At 32.8% G+C, this 20,005-nt stretch overlaps 1 protein-coding gene across 2 annotated transcripts in view; it reads right to left on the reverse strand.

Moving 5' to 3' along the window:
• PIGK (phosphatidylinositol glycan anchor biosynthesis class K) overlaps nt 1–20,005 on the reverse strand; it is a 135,900-nt gene that overhangs the window by 32,168 nt on the left and 83,727 nt on the right. For both annotated transcript variants that reach the window (XM_072834116.1, XM_072834115.1), the window contains one exon: nt 4,192–4,276. In XM_072834116.1, coding sequence (XP_072690217.1) covers nt 4,192–4,276 — 85 coding nt within the window. The remainder of the gene's footprint in view (nt 1–4,191; nt 4,277–20,005) is intronic.

The raw sequence follows: 20,005 nt of genomic DNA on the forward strand, positions 1-20,005 counted from the left end.
GATCTGTGCTAATGTACACTCCTCTACAGTAGTGTGTATGCTTTGTCATTACTGAGTATTACTACTCTTCACATCTTTGCTGACCTAAGGGATTTTTTTAAAAGTGGTACTTTATGGTTGAAATGAACAATTCTTAGAGTATTGATGAATATTAAATATTAACATGTTTTCATCAGTTTACTAGCTATTTTGAAGTTGAAATAAACTTCTGAAGCATGTCTGTATAAGCTCTTTGCTTCTTTTGTATCAGAGGGTTAGATTTTTTCATTACTTTATTAAAGTGATATTTAAAGATGTTAATTCTGTGAGGAAAAATTTTTCCACCTTGAGATTTGTCTTTTCATTGTGATAGTCTTAACTTTTACATTTTACTAAGTCAAATATGTCCATTTTCCTTCAGTTTTCCATGCTTAGAAAGTCCTTACTTACAAATATTTACCAACATACTTTCTCATTATTTTGATGTTTTCAATTTTTTTGTATTGATAAATAATCCAATTAGAATTTACTTTTTCCATGTGTAATAAAGCAAGAATCTAGTCCTCCCAAAAAATAATCAATTGTCCTAGCATCATTTATTAAATAGTTCTTTATTTTGCCACTGGTCTGTGATATGACCTTTATCATTTGTATAATCCATATACATTCTGAGGTTTCTAGGGTAACAAGATGATCTGTGTATTCTGTACATGAGACTTACCTACATTTTTCTATTAGTGTCATTTTGTATATCTAAATGTACAGGCTTAGATATTTTATTTTATTATTTCTTTCTGTATATTTAGTGCAAGGGGAGGGGTAAAGGGAGAGGGCATAGGGCTCTATCTCATGACCCTGGGATCACAACCTGAGCCAAAGGCAGATGCTTAACTGACTGAGCCATCCAGGTGCCCCAAATAAATCAACTTAATTTTTTCCCCAAATAATCACCTTTAAAGAGAAATTACCAATATAAGCATACAAAGTTAACCAAACTACTTTCTTTGTATGTGTTTTTCTATTTCTTCATAATATTTTAAGTCCTAAAAAACTTCATAAATCCTTAAAAAGATAGTTGTAGTTTCCTATATAGTAATGTTCCTTATATCAGTAATTCCAATTTACACTTTCCTATGATTTGTACTTTTTAAATTTTGTTGTAGGACACTAGATTGCCTAAATTGTTAATATAATGAATGCTACAATTTGCATATGTACTCAAAAATGTTTAATTAATACTACCATTGTTGGCTATGAAAGGAATGTGAAAATCATGAATAGTTGTCAACAATCTCTGGATGATCTTTGGAGATCCTTTAACTCTCTTAGCTGTTTAGCATGTTAAAGATCCTTAAGGTCAACAATCAATAATCATCATACTTGTCCAGTATCCACTATGTAACAGATACTGCATTTAAATGTACTTTTCCAGGGATCCCTGGGTGGTTCAGTGGTTGAGTATCTATCTGCCTTCCGCTCGGGTAGTAATCCCACAGTCCTGGGATCAAATCCCATATCGGGCACCCTGCATGGGTCTGCTTCTCTCCTTTGCATCTGTCTCTGCCCCTATCTCTTTGTCTCTCATGAATAAATAAATCAAATCTTAAAATAAATAAATAAATGCACTTTCCAATGAAAATACTAACAAAATTCACCAACATTTGGGAAGAGTTTATATAATTCTAGCTTACAGGACTCAAACAGAAGGAAATATAGGGGAAAGAGTAAGAAAGGAAAGTGAGAAAGACAGCAAGAGGGATAAAAAAAAGATAGATAAGGAATGACAACAAATAAAGAGCTGGTCTTTGCCACTGTCAACCCTGATTTCTTTCTCTAACATTGCTAGTGCTCTAGCCATGTGCAGAGGTTGTATATTAAGTATTACAGGTGTGCTGTGGACACTAACCATCTCAGTGATTACTAGAAAAGACTGATGCTGATCCCAAACAACACAATATAACAGTATATCTCAATAGGTACACTTTGAATCTCCCAGTGAAGCCATATCAACCAACCCTGTTACCTAAACTGTGATTCCATCATCCCAAGAAGGAGTAGAAGAGGGAAAAAATCTAGAGTGTAAGTGCCTAGATTAAACTTTCTATCATTAGTCAAGAGTAAAGGAAAGAGGTTGGTTGATGAGAAAATCAATCCAATTTTAAGAAAATATAGAAAAAATATATTTGTTCTACTGAATTACGGCTTCTAAAAAGTCATATATACTGTATCAACTATTTTCTATGGGAAAATGGTTATTTTAGTATAGTATAGAAACAGTAACAGGTGGAGGTTACATATATATGACAATTATGCTATAATTTGGATATTACAGATTAAAAAGCTTTTGAGACATTGGCTGAGCCTAATTATCACATGTATTACTATTTTCTTAGAGGAAAAAACTGTTTTCAAGTAATTCACTTATAAGTGAACTTCTAGCAACATAACTCCTATATTTCTTAACAACCACTTGGACAGGTAATAGTAACAGTCCCAAAGTTGTAGGACTGTCAGTAAAAGGAAATAAGAAGAATAAATAAGCCTGGTTTAAAAATGCCCTTTCCTGATTACCTCTTGAGAACAGAATTAATTTTATTCAAGAAAAATAAAAGAAAATACATCTGCACCCTGCAAATTTCTTAAAAATTGGGATTTTGTAACTTCAGGTACTATACAATTTTCGTTATAATGTTATAATTCAGTGTTAAAATCAATACAGCTTCTTATGCTGCCAAAGATATCAAAATAAACTTTTTCCCGGGTCAAAAGTTTTCATCTGTGAATTCATACAGTGTATAATAGTGAAATGCGGCTGTTCCGTAAAGCGTAGTTTACTGGTTCCTTCATGCTACAAAAATATGACTGACATTTCGTCTGGTCAACCATCCTAAAGGTTAATTCTTGTTTCCTGTTTCAGATTTTATTCCAGGTGAACTGCTCCGGGCAGATTCTATTTACCTATTCTGAACAAACCACAAACTGTTTCGTTGCTCACTCTTACTGTTAAGAACATATTGACTTGCTGCCAGCTCTGCTGTTTAATTCATTTATGCTGAGAGCCAGGCATGAAGACAGAATTTTAAATGTGACATTTGCAGGCTGTTAGGTCATTTAAGCTCTGACAACACCAGGGAATTCCTGACATACAGACCGGACCTGATTACCAAACACAGATAGGCTTCCCAAAGCAGCAAATTTCTGGTTGAATGAATGAATGAATGAATGAAATATATATACATATATATATATATATATATATAATATACATATATATGTAATTTCTCATAGGATTTCATATTAGATTTTAATGTCAATGAAAAGATCTAGATAGCCAACATTTTAAATTTAAAAAGCCTGTTTCTTTTAATAAGCTCTCAAACCAGAACTTCTTCTAACCAAATTAGCGAAACGAAAATTCTTTTGGTTGACAAAGACGTAAGGAAAGACTCATAATAATAATTAACAGTCACTAAGATTCTGACGTATTTTGATATTTAAGGGCTTTTTATATTTTCTATAATCTACAGATTTTGAAAAAATCTAGTAGTTCTGAAGGCCATGACTCTTTTATCAGCAGACCATTTAAAATTCTCAGATTCTGGCCAGGGCAGAGCCAGACTTTATATTCTTCAAAATCACACTATAAAATCTTAGTTGAAATACCTACCACACTGTCTTCCTGTCTTCTCTAATACTACAGTTATGCAGAAGGGATGATAGAATCATTATAATTGGAAATGGAAAAAACAAAAAACCCTGCCCACATGACATTTAGAATTACACTTTATAAGGGTTGATAATGGAGTAGGATGAAGGAAGTAAGGAAAGATTGTTTTCTTATTTTAGCTACTCAAAAAAATTATACCAAATGACAATTTCTCAGCTCTTTTCCTTGTCACTAACAAGTGCTACAGCGGTTCAAATCAAAGTTTTCTGAAATTAAGTCTTGTTGTTAAGTAATGAACAAAAGATAATTCTGATTTTACCCTGTATTTTATATAAGTAAGAATTCCACTATACACAGCAAGTAGCCTTTTAATATTGTGCTTTGAATGAGACTTCCAGCAGTAATAGGTGGAGTCTAAATATGGATAGATGGCTTGAAATGCCTTTCAGCTATACCACATTGATTTTGAAAAACCTTACAAAGGCAATTACTTCCCAAAGATTAAATATCTTGTTTCTTTCAAAAGAATAAAATGGAAAGCAAACCTGGTGTATTATCTGAGCTACAGGAAGTTGTTCAGCATATTTCAGAGGTTCCATTAGTTCCTCATCCATCTGGTCTTTCTTATAGCTGAAAAAAAAAGGAATTAAAAAACACACAGCTAAAGTAAATGCTATTTTAAAATATGGCCAATATTTAAATATGCCAAACATTAAAACTATTAAAAATCTATATTTAATGTTTCTGAAATAATCAGTATTTAGTAAAATCTATGGAAAACGACCTAGTGATCATTTTAAATGACACAGCTATAAGTACATTCAGAATGCATTTAATTACGATGTAACAAGATTGGCTAATATCATCTGATATTCTCAGATTCTTTCACTCTGAGACTTAAAAATATTTAAGAATTCCCTGTTTATAGGGTGTACTTTTCAACATAGTATTTAAAGGTCTTCAAAACCTGGCTCCAACCACATTCAACCTCCATCTCTAGCAACTTCTTCTCTGGGTACCAGTCTACTGTTTCAGCCACATCCAACTACTGGCCACCTGCCAGTGTGCCTTGCAGCTCTGTGCCTCTCTGATGCTCCCCATTCTGTTTCCTGTTTGGACCAACCACCAATCTTCTTTATTCACTCTTCTTTCAAATATAATTATTTAGACCTGTCTAGATATATTTTTCACCTCCCTCAAGACAAAAACCATGTCTTATTCTTTCTTGTACATGCAATGTTTACTATATAATACTCAATAAATGTTTGCTAAATGAATATATGAATAAAATGAAGACAACAGTAACTGAGAGACTATTTTATATAAAAAATATTTTAATATCTACATTAACGAGATGCAGAGTTGACATAATACAGACTTAATAGAGTTTAAAATAGACAAAAGAATAAAATCTCCCCAAATGAGAATTAGAAAAAACGTTTTAAAAAAATTATTGACCCTATTTGAAATAAGAAATCATTATATTTCAAAACAGTAAGACCTAAACATATTTAAGCCTCCTTTACCCATTTTTTCTGTAAACTACACAGCAACCTACCAACAAAAATTAGATTTTAAAAATTGAAACCTTGATTTGTCTTGAAAAATAAACAAACCAGACTGGTCTGAGTCTTTAGGGCTGCGGTTAAGGAATTTGATGAGAAATGTGGAATCTCTCTCGAGAAAAAGGCAGATAAACAAGGACACAATTAGTTAAGAGCTTAAACAGCCTCTTAACTAGGTAAAAGCTTGTGTAGGTCTTGCAGAATTAGTATAAAATTAATTAATTTGGGGGAATTTTGAAGATTCACTCATGATGAAAAAAAATCGACTCAAAACATTGCTTTATAGGGCCAGAAAGCAGAATTATGGTTGTCAAGGACAAATGTGGGGAGAACAGATGGTTTTTTAAAGTAGGCTCTATACCCAGTGTGAAGCGTGAAGCGGAGCTCCATCTCACAACCCTGAGATCAAGACCTGAACTGAAACAAAGAGTTGGATGGATGCTTAACCAACTAAGCCACCCAGGCAAGCACCCCTTGAGTGACTTTTTAAAAGTATCAAATAGTTAGTATGAAAATTCCAGACACATCTCTATAGTTTCTTTTTGTTGTTGTTTTATTTTTTTCTGAAACACTTGAAAAGTAAGTTGCAGATATCACAACAGTTCACATCTTAACAGTTTAGCATGTATCAACCAAGGGTAGGTATGAAAATTTTAATAACTGCAGGACATTTTTTAAAAGTCACTCAAAGTACAATTCACAAGTAATCTTTGTATGACTTATCACTATGGACTTAGAAGTTTTTACTTATTCAGTGTTTTCACAATCAATTACAATTATTTCTCATTTTGAATTTCTTAAAAATGTCTGTCATTCTTACTTTATATGTTGCTAGAAGTATCAAAGCTGACTTCCTTTCCATTTAATTATTTTCATTTTTAATATATTTTAAATTTTATACTTATTTTTATGTTTTGGCTTGGAGGCTTGGGTGGTCTCTTTATCCTTTTAACTTCTAATACTCAGATATAGATAGGTAAGTTAGTTGTTCTAGATTAATTCTCCCAGGCATACAGGACTCCTTTCAATATGGAGATGAAGATCTCCTTTTATTTCAGAAAAGTTTTATAATTTTAAACGTTATATCTGTCCATTTTCCATTTGTTTTTCTAGTTTGAGTTCTTGAACTAAATATATTGGATTTTCTCCATCACTCTTTCTCTGATCCTTTCAGCTCTCTTATTTCAGTTTCATTTTCTTGACTTTTTCATTTCTATTCTTTATGTGTCTTATTGAACTTTTGGTAATATCTATCTTCCCTTGGGTACCTTGTAATTTAGTTTTCATTTCTGAAATGATTTTTGTCTTTTTCTGTCAATTTCCTTCCAGACTTCAATCAGCTCCTGTTTCATACATCTTTTTGTTTGTCCATTTCAATTGTTGAGTTTTGGAACTCTGATTCATAGCATCCTTCATAATGCAATTGCATTATGAAGTGTGTGTGTGTGAAGAAGGTGTTATTTAAATTTTGTTTTCTTATAGCAGCAACTTTATGCAGATCCTGGCTTCTTTTTACGTTAAAGATTATTTGTATTGGGTTGCTCCAGAATCAGCAATAGCAAGTTACCCTGTGATGAGGAAAAGAGAGATAATTTGGCTTTATTAAGGATTCTCAGTTCAAGAGCACCCTCCTCTGTGGCAATGGTGAAGTATAGACTAATAAATGATACTTTTTGTGGTACAGGTGGTGCAAACAGAATTTATCTTTTTAAAAAATTTATCTTATTTCCTTTGGACTCTAATCTTCAGCTGCTTCTTTCTTTCCTTTCACCACCAAGCCTCCAAAGGACACCTCCCCCCCCACTTCTTGTAAGGTATTTCCATTCTTGCAGAATGAGTGCTTTCCCCACTTTCTAAGCCTCATCTCCCAAATCAGGCTGTTGATCAAGTAGTTCATGCCATTAGTCTAATTCAGAAAGTAAGAAAACTACAAATGCTAATTTATATGGCTGCCATCCTAAGGAAACTGGGAAATTTTCTCTTGCAAAAGGGTAAGGTTGTCTTTCTTAAAGCCATCCTAATATTTCTTTTATTTAATACTTTGAGTCCCTCCTAAAAGATGTTATTTATAGATGGTATCTATAATATCTATTATCTTTTTCCAAGATCCTTCACTAAAATTTAACTAAATAACAAGGGAATAATTTCTGCATGGAAAAAGCTGTATATTCCTTTTTTTACTTAACTATTTTTTTTTAAACTGTGCTTTTGTAGAAAACCATAGTAAATGGAATTTGTTTATATTATAAAAGGGTTTTGGGTCCAATATAGTGATGCTACCTTCTCAAATTTAAATATTATGCAAATCCTCTGCATACTAAATAAAATACTACTGGTAAAATTCCAACACCTACGAAGTCTTTACAACCCTCATCTCTTGTGTTCTTTTATTCTGTCACTGATGCCCTCAAAAATCTTTCTGTGCTATCCAAGCACTCCTGAAATAGCACTGTAAAATTACTTACTGTGTCCTAATACGAGACCATCTCTGATTTTAATTCTTTATCACCATATTGAGATTAGATTATTTGTGCATAAAATGACAAAGTTTACTGTGAGCAGAACACCAAGGCACCTTTTCAAACACTAGAAATACGGCCAAGAACAAAGAAGAAAGCAGAGACACCGTGCTATGTCAAGTCAAACTAAAAATTAAGAAGATCAAGGGGTGTCTGGATGGCTCAGTAGGTTAAAGCATCTGCCTTTGGCCTCAGGTCATGATCCAAGGTTCTGGGATTGAGCCATCTGGCTCCCTGCTCAGTGGGAAGACTGCTTCTCCCTCTCTCCTTCTTGCTTGTGCATGCTCTGTCTCTCAAATAAATAAATAATTTTTTTTTAAATTAAGAAGATCAATAAATAATTCAAGACACATCACCTTGGGTAATCCAAAAAAAGAAAACTAAGAAGAAATTCTCAAAATGTATCAAAAACAGGAAGCTAGCCAAAGTTTGTGTTGCCTCTTGAACATGATAACTCAAAGTCATTACTTGAAACTGAAGTATATAGAAAAACTAAATCAATTTCTTTTTTTAAAAGATTTTATTTATCTTAGAGGGTAAGAGAGAGAAAGAGAGTGCAAGCACGAGCAGCAGGGATGGAGAGGGAAAAACAGACTCACTGCTGAGCAGGGAGCCCAATGAGGAACTTAAAATCAGGGCCCTGGGATCATGACCTGAGCCGAAGGTAGACACTTAACCAACTGAGCCAGTCAGACATCCCGCAAATTAATTTCTTAATACAATCTTGTTTTTTTAAAAAAAGATGGAAAAATTTCTACTCATAAATTGTATTTTTCAAAATGCCCAAGCATTCATGTAATTGACAACACATATTGTTGTACAAGATACACATGACAAACCTGGGCCTTACGACATTATGAGAGTTTAAAGACACTCTAAGGGAGAAAAGCTCAAACGTACTCGACAAACACAAAGTGCTATTACAACTCCAGAAAGGTCCCAAGAGTCACTGCAATTTATTTTTGTGAATACTGGTTATACGAGGTGACTGTCTAATGCATCCTTTTCCTTGAAATGAGATCCCCTCCAAACTTGCAGCATCATCATTCTTATAATTATCAAACTAAAAACTTGTGAAAGAAGATATTAAAACAGAACCTTGACTACTACTTACTTTGAAATAGTACAAGGAAGAAGATGAACCAGGGGAAAGAGATATAATGTGAGATACAAAACAGAGAGTTAACTCCCAAGAGGATGAAGTTATATTAACTTATGGCCCAGTGGCTGAAATGCACCTTACTTTCTGTCAGCTTGCAGTACAGTATAAAAATGCACACGCCCGTTAGAAAGAATACCTCCTGTGCAAACTCAGTCAAGCGGTTCTAACAAAATTTCTGAAAACCAAGCTTTAGCTTTCACTGAGGGACTTCAGGAGTAACCTCCTGTCTAGTAGTTGTAGGCAGGCTTACCAAAAGTTCACAAAATCAGCTAGCTTGTATATATAAGAAATTACCTTTGTAGAGTCAAAAGCAATTATAAAATAGTAGTGGTGGAGGTGGTCAGAGGAAAACCTGTCAAAATTATTAAGCACTTACCCTGCAATAGGCACTCTATTAGGTACATACAACTACAATTTTATGTGTATTATTCTAGCCATTTTATTTTGCTACTAGATACATATCTATGTATACATGAGAAGTATGTAGAAATTCTATAGTTTCATTAATAAATTATACTCCACGTATAATTGAGCCACTTGCTTTTTTCACTTAATATTATGTTTTTGAGATCCAAGTACATCAACATGATTACCAACCTAGTTTGTTTCTGTTAAAACCTGTATGGTATAATACGAAATGCTCCACTTTATTTGTATATTTCAATACTAATGGACATCTGCTTCCAATTATTTATTATTAGAAATAATGTTGCAGGGTGCCTGGGTGGCTTAGTTGGTTAAGCGACTGCCTTCAGCTCAGGTCATGATCCTAGGGTCCTGGGATCCAGTCTCACATGGGACTCTCCCTGATCAGCAAGGAGTCTGCTCCTCCTACCCCTCCCCCCTAGTAGTGCTTGCTTGCTCTCTCTCTCTCTCTCTCACATACTCTCTGGCTCTCAAATAAATAAAATCTAAAAAAAAAAAAAAAAAAAAAAAAATGTTGCAATAAATATTATTTCAGACTCTCTTGTCAACATGTGCAAGAGATGTTCTGTAACAGGAGCAAACTATAGCCCACAGGCCAAATCTGGCATGTTACTTGTTCCTGTATGTCCTATGAGCAAAGAATGGTTTGTACATATTTTAATAGTTGAAAAAATTAATAAAAAAGAATATTTCATGACAAATGAAACATAAAATTCAGGCTTTAGTATACACAAATTTTTATTTGGACACAGACATTCATCTGATAATGCATTATCTGTGACTGCTTTTGCACTGTAACAGCAGAGCATTTGCAAACAAGACTATATGACCTACGAAGGTTAATATACTTACTATCTGGTCCTTTAGGAGAAGTTTGTCAACTCTTGTTCTAGAATAATTATTTAGAAGATGGATTTGCGGGATCCCTGGGTGGCGCAGCGGTTTGGCGCCTGCCTTTGGCCCGGGGCGTGATCCTGGAGACCCGGGATCGAGTCCCACATCAGGCTCCCGGTGCATGGAGCCTGCTTCTCCCTCTGCCTATGTCTCTGCGCCTCTCTCTCTCTCTCTGTGACTATCATAAATAAATAAAAAAAAAAGAAAAAAAAAGAAAAAAAAGAAGATGGATTTGCTAGGTCATAACTTAGTATGACCACCTATTTTTTAAAATGAGGTATTTGGTCTAATTATATTTAATATAACTGATATACCTGGATTTAGAACTATTATCTATTTTCTATTTCCCATCTATTTGATGTTCCTTTTTCCTTCCTTTTCTCCTTCTGAGGTAACCAAATATCATATTAATCCTTTTTTCCTCTTTTAACATGGTAGTGATACATATATTTACCGTTATAGTGGTTACTTTGGACATTAGAACACCTAACTTTGACTTGTTAGTCTAATCAAACTGATTATGTTTACCATTTCTCCAAGGAGAATAGTATTTTACATTTCTATTTATCCATTTGTCTTCTACATTATTGTCGTTATATATTTTAATTCTACAAACATTTTTTTTAAACTGAATGAGATCTTTTTGGGGAGGGGTCTCATCAATATGTGATTATATTAAATGATATACTTACCTATTCCGTTTCTCTTTACTCCTTACTGAATTTCTGTGTTTCCCTTTAAGATCATTTTATTTCTGGCTTGAAGAACTCCACTTATTTTTATTTTAGTGCAGGTGCATTGGCAACAAATCCTGTTTTATCTGTCTGAAAACATCTTATTTCACCTTCATTTTGAGAAGATATTTTTGTTGTGTATGGAATTATAGATTACAAGTTTTCTTCCTTCCAGCACTTTAAACATGTTATTTTATTGTTTTTGGTTTCCACTGTTTAGGTTAGTATTAAAGGTAACATGTCTTTTCTTCTCTGGTGGACTTTAAAGATTTTTCTCTATATTTTTTCAGCATTCTATGACGTGCCAAGTTGTGGTTCACCTAGCTTAGGGTCAGCAGAGTTAACTCTATGTATTTTGATGTATTTCCTTAGTTTTGCTCATTATCTCTTTAACTATTGGTTCTTCTCTATTTTCAATCTTTAGTCTAGTTTAAGATACTTTATACATGTTAAACTGTTTTACTGAATCTACTGTTTCTTATTCTTTTCTGTTTGTTTCTTTCTCTGCTTCAGTTTGGAGATTTTCTATTGAATTGTCCTCAAGTACACTAATCCTGTTTTGTGACCATCCAATTTGATATCAAGCCATTCATTGAGTTCTTTAGTTCAAATACTACATTTTCAATTTGAGAATGTTCATTTCACTGTTTTAGATATATTCATATTCTCTGGTATTTCCCTATCTTTTCATTTGTTTTCAAGAATTTTTTCCTTTTCCTTGAACATATTAAAAACATTAAAAACATGGAAAAAATAAAATAAAAATAAAAGCATGGTTTAACGGGAACTTGTAAGGTTCTCATTTACTAACTCCAAGTTCTAGATCACTTCTTGGTCCACCTTTATCTCCTCAGAATTACAAGACTAGTAAATTGAGCTCTGGTTTTCAGAGGTTTCCTGCTTAGCAGTTAGCCTTCCTTTAGTTTCAGAATTTGGCAAATATTTTGAAAGGGAAACTGGTTTTGTGATTGAGTGACAACTGTGTTACTCCACCTCACACAATTACCAAAAATTTTGCTGATTTCTCTCTACCCACAAGCAATGACCTACTTCCTGGATCAAACTCAGATTTCCAACTTTGCTACTCCCAGAATCAGTAAATTAACCCACTGCAAAGTGGCTATGGATTTTTAGCTCACCTCTGAGAAGTTTTCCCAAATCTGGATTTTTGGTTTCGTGGTCCTCATTGCTTCTGCACTTCTCTGATGTCTTTAAAAATATTATTTTTGTCTAGTTTTTCTAATTGTTCTTGGTGAGATCACATATGCCTGTTGTAAATTAAATTATTTTATCCTAACCAGAATCAGAAACTGTATCCTACTACTCTTCATGTTTAATGTTTTCATAATTATTCATTTATTTTTTTAAAATTTTATTTATTTATTCATGAAGACACAGAGAGAGGCAGAGACATAGGCAGGGGGAGAAGCAGGCTCCCTGTAGGGAGCCTGATGTGGGACTCGATCCCAGGACCCCAGGATCACGCCCCGAGCCAAAGGCAGATGCTCAACCACTGAGCCACCCAGGTGCCCTATACTCATTTCTAAGTGTTTTTAAAATTTCCATTGATATATTTACTCTAAGAATTACTCAAAGTGTGTTTTAGAACTCCCACAGATACTATTTTTTAAACATTTTTTATTTTTTGTATTTTTTCTAACAATGATATGGTGATCCAAAAAAAAAATATCCCATAAGAATTCTAACACTTTACTGTTTTTAAGATGTGCTTTTTTTGGCCTACTATGGGTCATTTTTTAAAAATATTACATTTGGGCTTGTGAAGAATGTTTACTCTCTAATTGCTGAATCTATAGATCAAGCTTATTAATCATGTTGTTTGTATCTTTAAAAACATTTGGGAAGATCTTTTAACAGTTTCTGATACTATGATGTTGAAATCTTCCTCTACAATGGTGAATTGATCAAACTCTTAAGGATGTAAATTAAAATATATTGTAGTTCTGCTACTAGGTAATTGAAAGTTTTCATGCCTCTAGACTTCCTAACGAGCCAGACTTTTAACCTTCTTCATGCTTGCTAATGCCTTTCCTTAAGTCTATTTGTCTGATACCAATACAGCCCCTATAAACTTTTTTTGGTTAGCAGTTGCCTGGTGATCCTTTTATTCTCAGCTATTTAATGTCATTCATTATGTGTTATGTCTGCAGTTAGATTTCTTTTTATCCTAAATATTGATGATCTCTGTTTTTAAATAAAATTTATTTAAATGTATTCTTACAAGCAACATAATTATAATTGTCCCCTTACTTCATAACTTCTATTGTCTTTTCTTGCTTCACCTTCACTTCTTTGCAGCCTCATTTTTTTAATTCCATTTTTCTCCTGTAATATTTCTATTTCCTCTATTTCTATTAATTTGTCAATCTCTTTTAATTTGTCAATCTCAAAGTAAAATGCATACATACTTTACTGTCTAAAACTATTAAAACTTACTACTCTTCCCCCCTCAAAAAAATCTCAGAATACTTTAAAGCCCAACATTTCCTCTTCTTCTTCTTCTTCTTTTTTTAATATTTTATTTATTTATGACAGACACAGAGAGAGAGAGGGAGGCAGAGACACAGGCAGAGGGAGAAGCAGGCTCCATGCAGGGAGCCCGAAGTGGGACTCGATCCCGGATCTCCAGGATCACGTCCTGGGCTGAAGGTGGCGCTAAACTGCTGAGCTACCCGGGCTGCCCTCCTCTTCTCCTTCTTATATATTATTGTCATTAAATATATTAGTGCTTTAACTTCCCCAATTATCATCATCATTACCATCATAATTATAAAACATACTCGATTTTTGTTAAATTTCCTACCATTTTTACTAATTAAAGAGCTCAGCATCCTTCCTTCCACTCAGACCTCTTTTCCAGCTCCCTTACCCTCTTCAAGAAGTACATCGACTTTAGATGTTGTTTAAGTAAGGTGTATTGATTCAATATACTCTCAGCTTTTGTATGTTTGAAAATGTTATTTTTTTCATTCTTTAACCACAGTTTAGCTGGGTAATCAACTTTAAGCTGAGTTATTTTCTTAAGCCTAACTACCCACAAATGGACCCACAGCTTTTTGTCCTGACCTTCACAGAAACCCATTCTAACTCAAAACTCTAGATTTCCATATCAGGAGTTATCATTTCCGGGAGCCTCATCTTCCACGTTTACTTACCCCTTGTGTTTTAGCTCCTTAAATGTATTCCTCCTACAGACTTTCCTATCACTGAGGAAAGTGGAGCTATTGGGAGCCACTGTTCAGCAATGGGTTCCTATAAATACTTTCTGCCTCAGAGATAAAAGGGGCTGCAAGCAAGATAAAGCATGGTTCCTGGTAAAGGCATGTATGGATTAAGGTGTCTTGGACACATCATGGACCGGGACCCAACTCATTGATACTATTTATAATAAGTCAAGTAGGCCTAGACAATCCGCTGAACTTGTTGCCAAATGCCTAGGGAAGGTGCATGCTTGGAATACCAACTGCAACTACCTAGAAACATTATATATAAAACTAAACCAGTAGAGCACTTTACTCAATAAGAGGATGCCACCGGTTCTAGTTCAATCTGGGAAAAGCCAGAAATGCCATCCATCACACCTTGGTATTGTTTCCATGCAACTACTTTCTTTGCAGCTCAGATATGTATTTAAAAGTGTCCTTTTTTTTTTTTTTTTTGTAATTTCCCCAAGCATCTTGATATTTTATAACAGAAGAGTTTTTTTAAAAAAAACTAGTCAGCAACAATTCTGCAACTCAAGTCAATTGATTGTTCTTTATTATTAACTTCAAACCACCTCTCTAACTCATTTATATTCATTTCTTATTCTGGGGAAAGTGAAATGTATATAATTCTGAATATTACAGGGTATTCTTTTATTGAGAAATGTTTCCTTCTGATGAAATTTCAAACTATGAATGCCAAAGGCCATTAAATTCAAGTTGTGTTTTTACATCTAAGGTAAAAATGGGATTTCTCATATTCAGAGCCAACTCTTTGGCAACTTTGATGTACTCTTTACTACTAGAAGTTACCTATTTTGGGCATACTCAGTTGTATTATGTCTAATTTTCAACAAACTAGATACAAAAAACCCCACCCATAACCTAAAATGATACGAGATATATTTTAATCATTTTCTATGACTTAGAAGACATACTACAGTGTTTTAGCATACTAAAGAGAAATCATTATGAACATTAGTTATTTTTTAAACTATTTTTTAAGGGTAAGTTAGAGCTTTCCCTATCATTAGATACAAGATTTAAATGTCTACATCATGTTTATGCAAAGTAATTAGAGCAGTTATAACTCCTTGTATTGCAAGCAACAGACACTGAAGGTAGTATTTCTAGGCCACAGAATGCATATATTCATAATTTATGTATCACCATAGAGCTCACTATTACCTGTCTCAGTATCTTAGAGCAAAAGTGCAAAACATCGTCCTACAGCACGTAGTCCTTAAATCACCTAACAGAAATGTAAAATACGATGCTCTTACTCCATTTCTCAACATACATATGCTTAATATACATATATTTGGTATAAGAATAAACATTTAAAAGATTAATATACTAATTTAAAACAACCCAGTTTTAACTGCTTACCAAGTATCTGAATCTCTGACTGTTCAGATCCATTAAGCGAGGTCCACTACAGCTCAGTATGATGCAAACTAATTCTCAGCCAGCATCCACACTTACTTGCAGGTGACAAATTTACATATTCTAGGATCAAATCCCTCAAAATCCCCTATTTCATTAATTTTCATTTGCTTTTCACTTTTGAGAAATCATACTAGAAAACATCAATTAACATTAGAAGCTGATCCCATGAGATGAGGGAGAAAGACCCTTAATATTGAAGTTAAAATGAGGTTGATCAATCTTACTGAAAAAAAGCATTCCATAACAATATGTGGGGTTTTTTTAGTGTAAGTACTTTCAGAATAATATGTGACAATTTCATAGAATTAAAGAAGGGACAAAGTCCGGAATATCATTGAGTATGACAAGAAGTTTGTATACCAGAATCTCAAACAAACATGGAGAAATAACAGAACTAGTCAATGTTAGATAAATTAATATCATCTGTAGCTCAAATGAAAATTATGTTTGTTTCATGAAGAAACAATGTTCCCTTTTTCATATAAATTCTTAATTACTATTTATATTACTAAGACATAGTTAAAATCAAATGTTATCAATTTCTTGTTTTTTCTTTATTTTTATGAGAAAATTAATTTTGAAATAAACCTTTTTAATTACCTGCTACCTTATAAGAATTTATCTATTACATATACAGGAAAAAATATATACATATATAGGTACTTTAGGGGCATCTGGGTGGCTCAGTTAAGCATCCGACTCTTGATTTCAGCTCAGGTCATGATCTCCAGATTGTGAGATCATGCCCCATGCTGGGCTCCACACTGGGCATGGAGTCTGCTTAAAAGTCTCTCTCTCCCATTCCCTCTACTCACGCCTCTCTAAGAAAAAGAAAGAAAAAAAAAAAACTCCATATTTTAAATAATATTATATTGATTAAATGAAAACTCACATAAATGACTTTACTTGCAATTTTTAGGTACGGTTAGGCTCTATTAAAAAATTATCACAAAATTTCTAATTATCAATTAATGAGCCTTGAGAAAATAATAATATTCTAATAAATTTAACAACCATACCCCAAAATTGATATCGGTCATGAAGGATACTGCTGGCAAAGAATTCAGGCCATGGTTCCCTACCAGGTTCATTTTTTTCCCCCACAGTAAAATCTGTATAGTTTAACACTAATATTATTTTATCAGAGTGAGTTCTAAACAATGAGTTAATATTTACAAGATAATTATTGGTAAAATAAAAACACAATGAAATAACCATAAAGTCCTGAAAGTGTTATATATAAATCAGATTTTAAAATATTGAATTCAGTTTTCCCCACTGATAAATTATAAATGAAAACTGCTCTATCTGTATTACTAATTAATCATAAATACTCTTCACAAACACCTTAAGATTTCTTAGGACCCTTCAATTTCTTGATTAAGCATTTAGTAATATTCTAAATATATGCCAGAAGAGCAGCAGTTCAAAAAGATCCTATATTTACCTGTTTTTTTTTTAAATTCCATATTATCACATTTATTAAAGCAAGGCAACCCACATATAGTGAAAAATTTTTATCATTCTTTTTTAAACTAAAAATTCAACATCAAGAGCCTTTTCTCCTGACACTGGTCTGAAGAAACAAATATAATTTATTTGAAGATACAAACTACTTCAACCTTCAGCATTAAAAAAAAAAAAAAAAAAAAAAAAATTGTTCCATATGTACAAACATGTGATTCTACTGCCATCTTCTGGTTAAATACAATTTCCCAATTCCTTGTAGTACTCCAAATAAGAAACTACCAGATATAAAATAAGTACTTTCTAGTACCAGATTACTAAAAGTAGAATAGATAATTTTTGCAAATGGCCAAAAATACATTAAAAATAGAATTCTAACAATAGTTTTTATTAGTATATATAATATGCTTTCTCACTAAGTTGAACTTATTATGCACTTTACTGTATTTGAGCATAGAACTAAGACCTTATAAGGAAAATAAAAAATTTTTTTTAGGAAAATAAAAATTAACTATCTTAATAACCTTATGAAGTGAAATTATTATTCCCATTAACAGATAAGGAAACTGAGAATCCAAGAAGTCATATGGTTTGTCCATAGTACATAGCTAGTAAAGGGCAGACACTCTAAATTCAGGAACTGGCTGATTCCAATGACTCTGCCTTTGATTATTATGCTATAATATCCTCTATTCAGATAATAGACAATGAGTTGATTTAACTCATTCAAGACACTACAGCTTAATTTAGTGGAACAAAGCAACAATATTACAATTCATAAGGAGACCAAGAGAGTTACAGAACATAGAATCAAGGAGTTAAACCTTAAAGGTCCCACAATCTACTTTCCCATATAATTCAAAAATTTATTCCTTAAACATCCGATAGATTAAGTTCTAATGTTCTATTTTATAAATAATACCATAACATTTTTAGAGTTTTTTCAATTTTCATTTTTTGGGTCCTATATGTTTAGAGTTTGAATTAACTTTGCTTTGATCAGTTTTGAATATTAATAAATATTAGTTGGAAATTAGTATCCCTAGGAAACATAATATTTAGTAATTTATATTCAGAGAAGTATTACTTACACAAAAGGATACAATACTATATTCTGCTATATACTATTCACATACATTGATTTCTTAAAAGTCATAAACCAATTCAATGGATGTTTTTGTTTAATTGTAGGTAGTGAAATAAATTGCTTAAAAAAATCTGTCCATGAAATGATCAACACATTATTTGAAACAATAACAAACTGCAACAATAAAACTTTAATGTATGCAAATTGATGAGCAGGATAATTAAATTATCAGTTTTGTCTTTATAAATCTAATAATCACATCTAATTTATGCTCTCGAATTCTAATTTAATGAGTTCCTGAATGACTATAATGACTAACAATTATAAATAGCAATATAAAATAAGTGGGCAAATAAGATACTTAATATAGAATTACACTGATGACTAAAATAATCACTTTGAAAAAATATGCCAGTATGCAGAATAGTGGGGAGAAACCCTGTCAACCACTCCTTGAACCATTTGGGTGACTCTCTGATTCATAAAGCTTCATAGTCATTTTATAATTTCTATGAGCAATAGTGAACTATTTAATCACAAAGTTTCATAATCCTCAGTCTGTTTTACCCAACTCCACAACAGAGGATTCTACTGCATATGTGTATTTAAATTTTGATTTGATTTCCTAGTAAACACTATAAGTAGAGACTAGAATTAATATAATATAAGAGATACTAAAATAGGTTCTTTACATTATAAATTTTGGAATCATTTTGTCAATCTCTACAAAAAAGACTGCTGGGATTTTGACTGGGTATGATTTTATCAACACCCAGATTCAATGAGATCCAAGATACAGTCGATATAAAAATTAATTGCACTTTTATAGTTGAGCAACAAATGAAAAATAAATTTTTAAAATATCACTTAAACCAGCATCAAAAACAAAGATAGTTAGGAATAAATTTAATGAAAAGTACAGAAAACATCTACACAGGAAATAATTAAATAATACAGAGAGAAATTATAGGAATTCTAAATAAATGTAGAGGTATGGTCAAGGGTCAGAGGATTCAATATTGTTAAGGTATCCATACTCATCAAATTAATATAGAGTCAATCCAAATCCAGTCAAAAGGTCAGCAGGATTTTTTTTTTTTTTTTTTTTTAATTGACAAACTGGTGGGGCACCTGGGTGGCTCAGTCAGTTAAACATCCAACTCTTGATTTTGGCTCAGGTCATGATTTCAGGGTTGTGAGACTGAGCCCTGCATCAGGCTCTGTGCTGCATATGGGCCCGTTTAAGTTTCTCTCTCTCCTTCTGTCCCTCCCCCAACCCTCCTAAAAAAAGAAGAAAAGAAATGAAATTGACAAAAAAAAAAAAAAAAAGAAAGAAAGAAAAAGAAATTCTAAAATTTACATGGAAACACAAAGGATCTAGAACACTCAAAAGAACCTTAAAAAACATTTGTAGGGTGTATATAAACTGATGTCAGAACTTAGTGTAAAGCCACAATAATCAAGATAGTATAATACTGGTGTAAACTGATATACAGCTCAATACAACAGAAGAGAGCGTAAAATAGACTCACATACACGGTGGTCGGATGAGTTTTTACAAAGGTGCCTATATAATCCAATGAGGAATCCAATCTTTTCAACACATGGTGCTGGAATAACTAGATACCCACATGGAAAAATAAATTTCAACCCTTACTTAACACTACACTTCAAACTTAAAGCATAGCCTAAACATAAAGGTTAAAACTATACAACTTCTAGAAGAAAATGAAAGAAAGCTTTTGTGATCTTGAATTAGGTTAAGAATCATTGCACAAAGGACATTAAGCATGAAAGAAAATATTATTGAATAATGAACTCCATTAACATTA

This window comes from Canis lupus, chromosome 8 (genome assembly GCF_048164855.1).
Source record: "Canis lupus baileyi chromosome 8, mCanLup2.hap1, whole genome shotgun sequence".
Classification (NCBI taxonomy): Eukaryota; Metazoa; Chordata; class Mammalia; order Carnivora; family Canidae; genus Canis; species Canis lupus.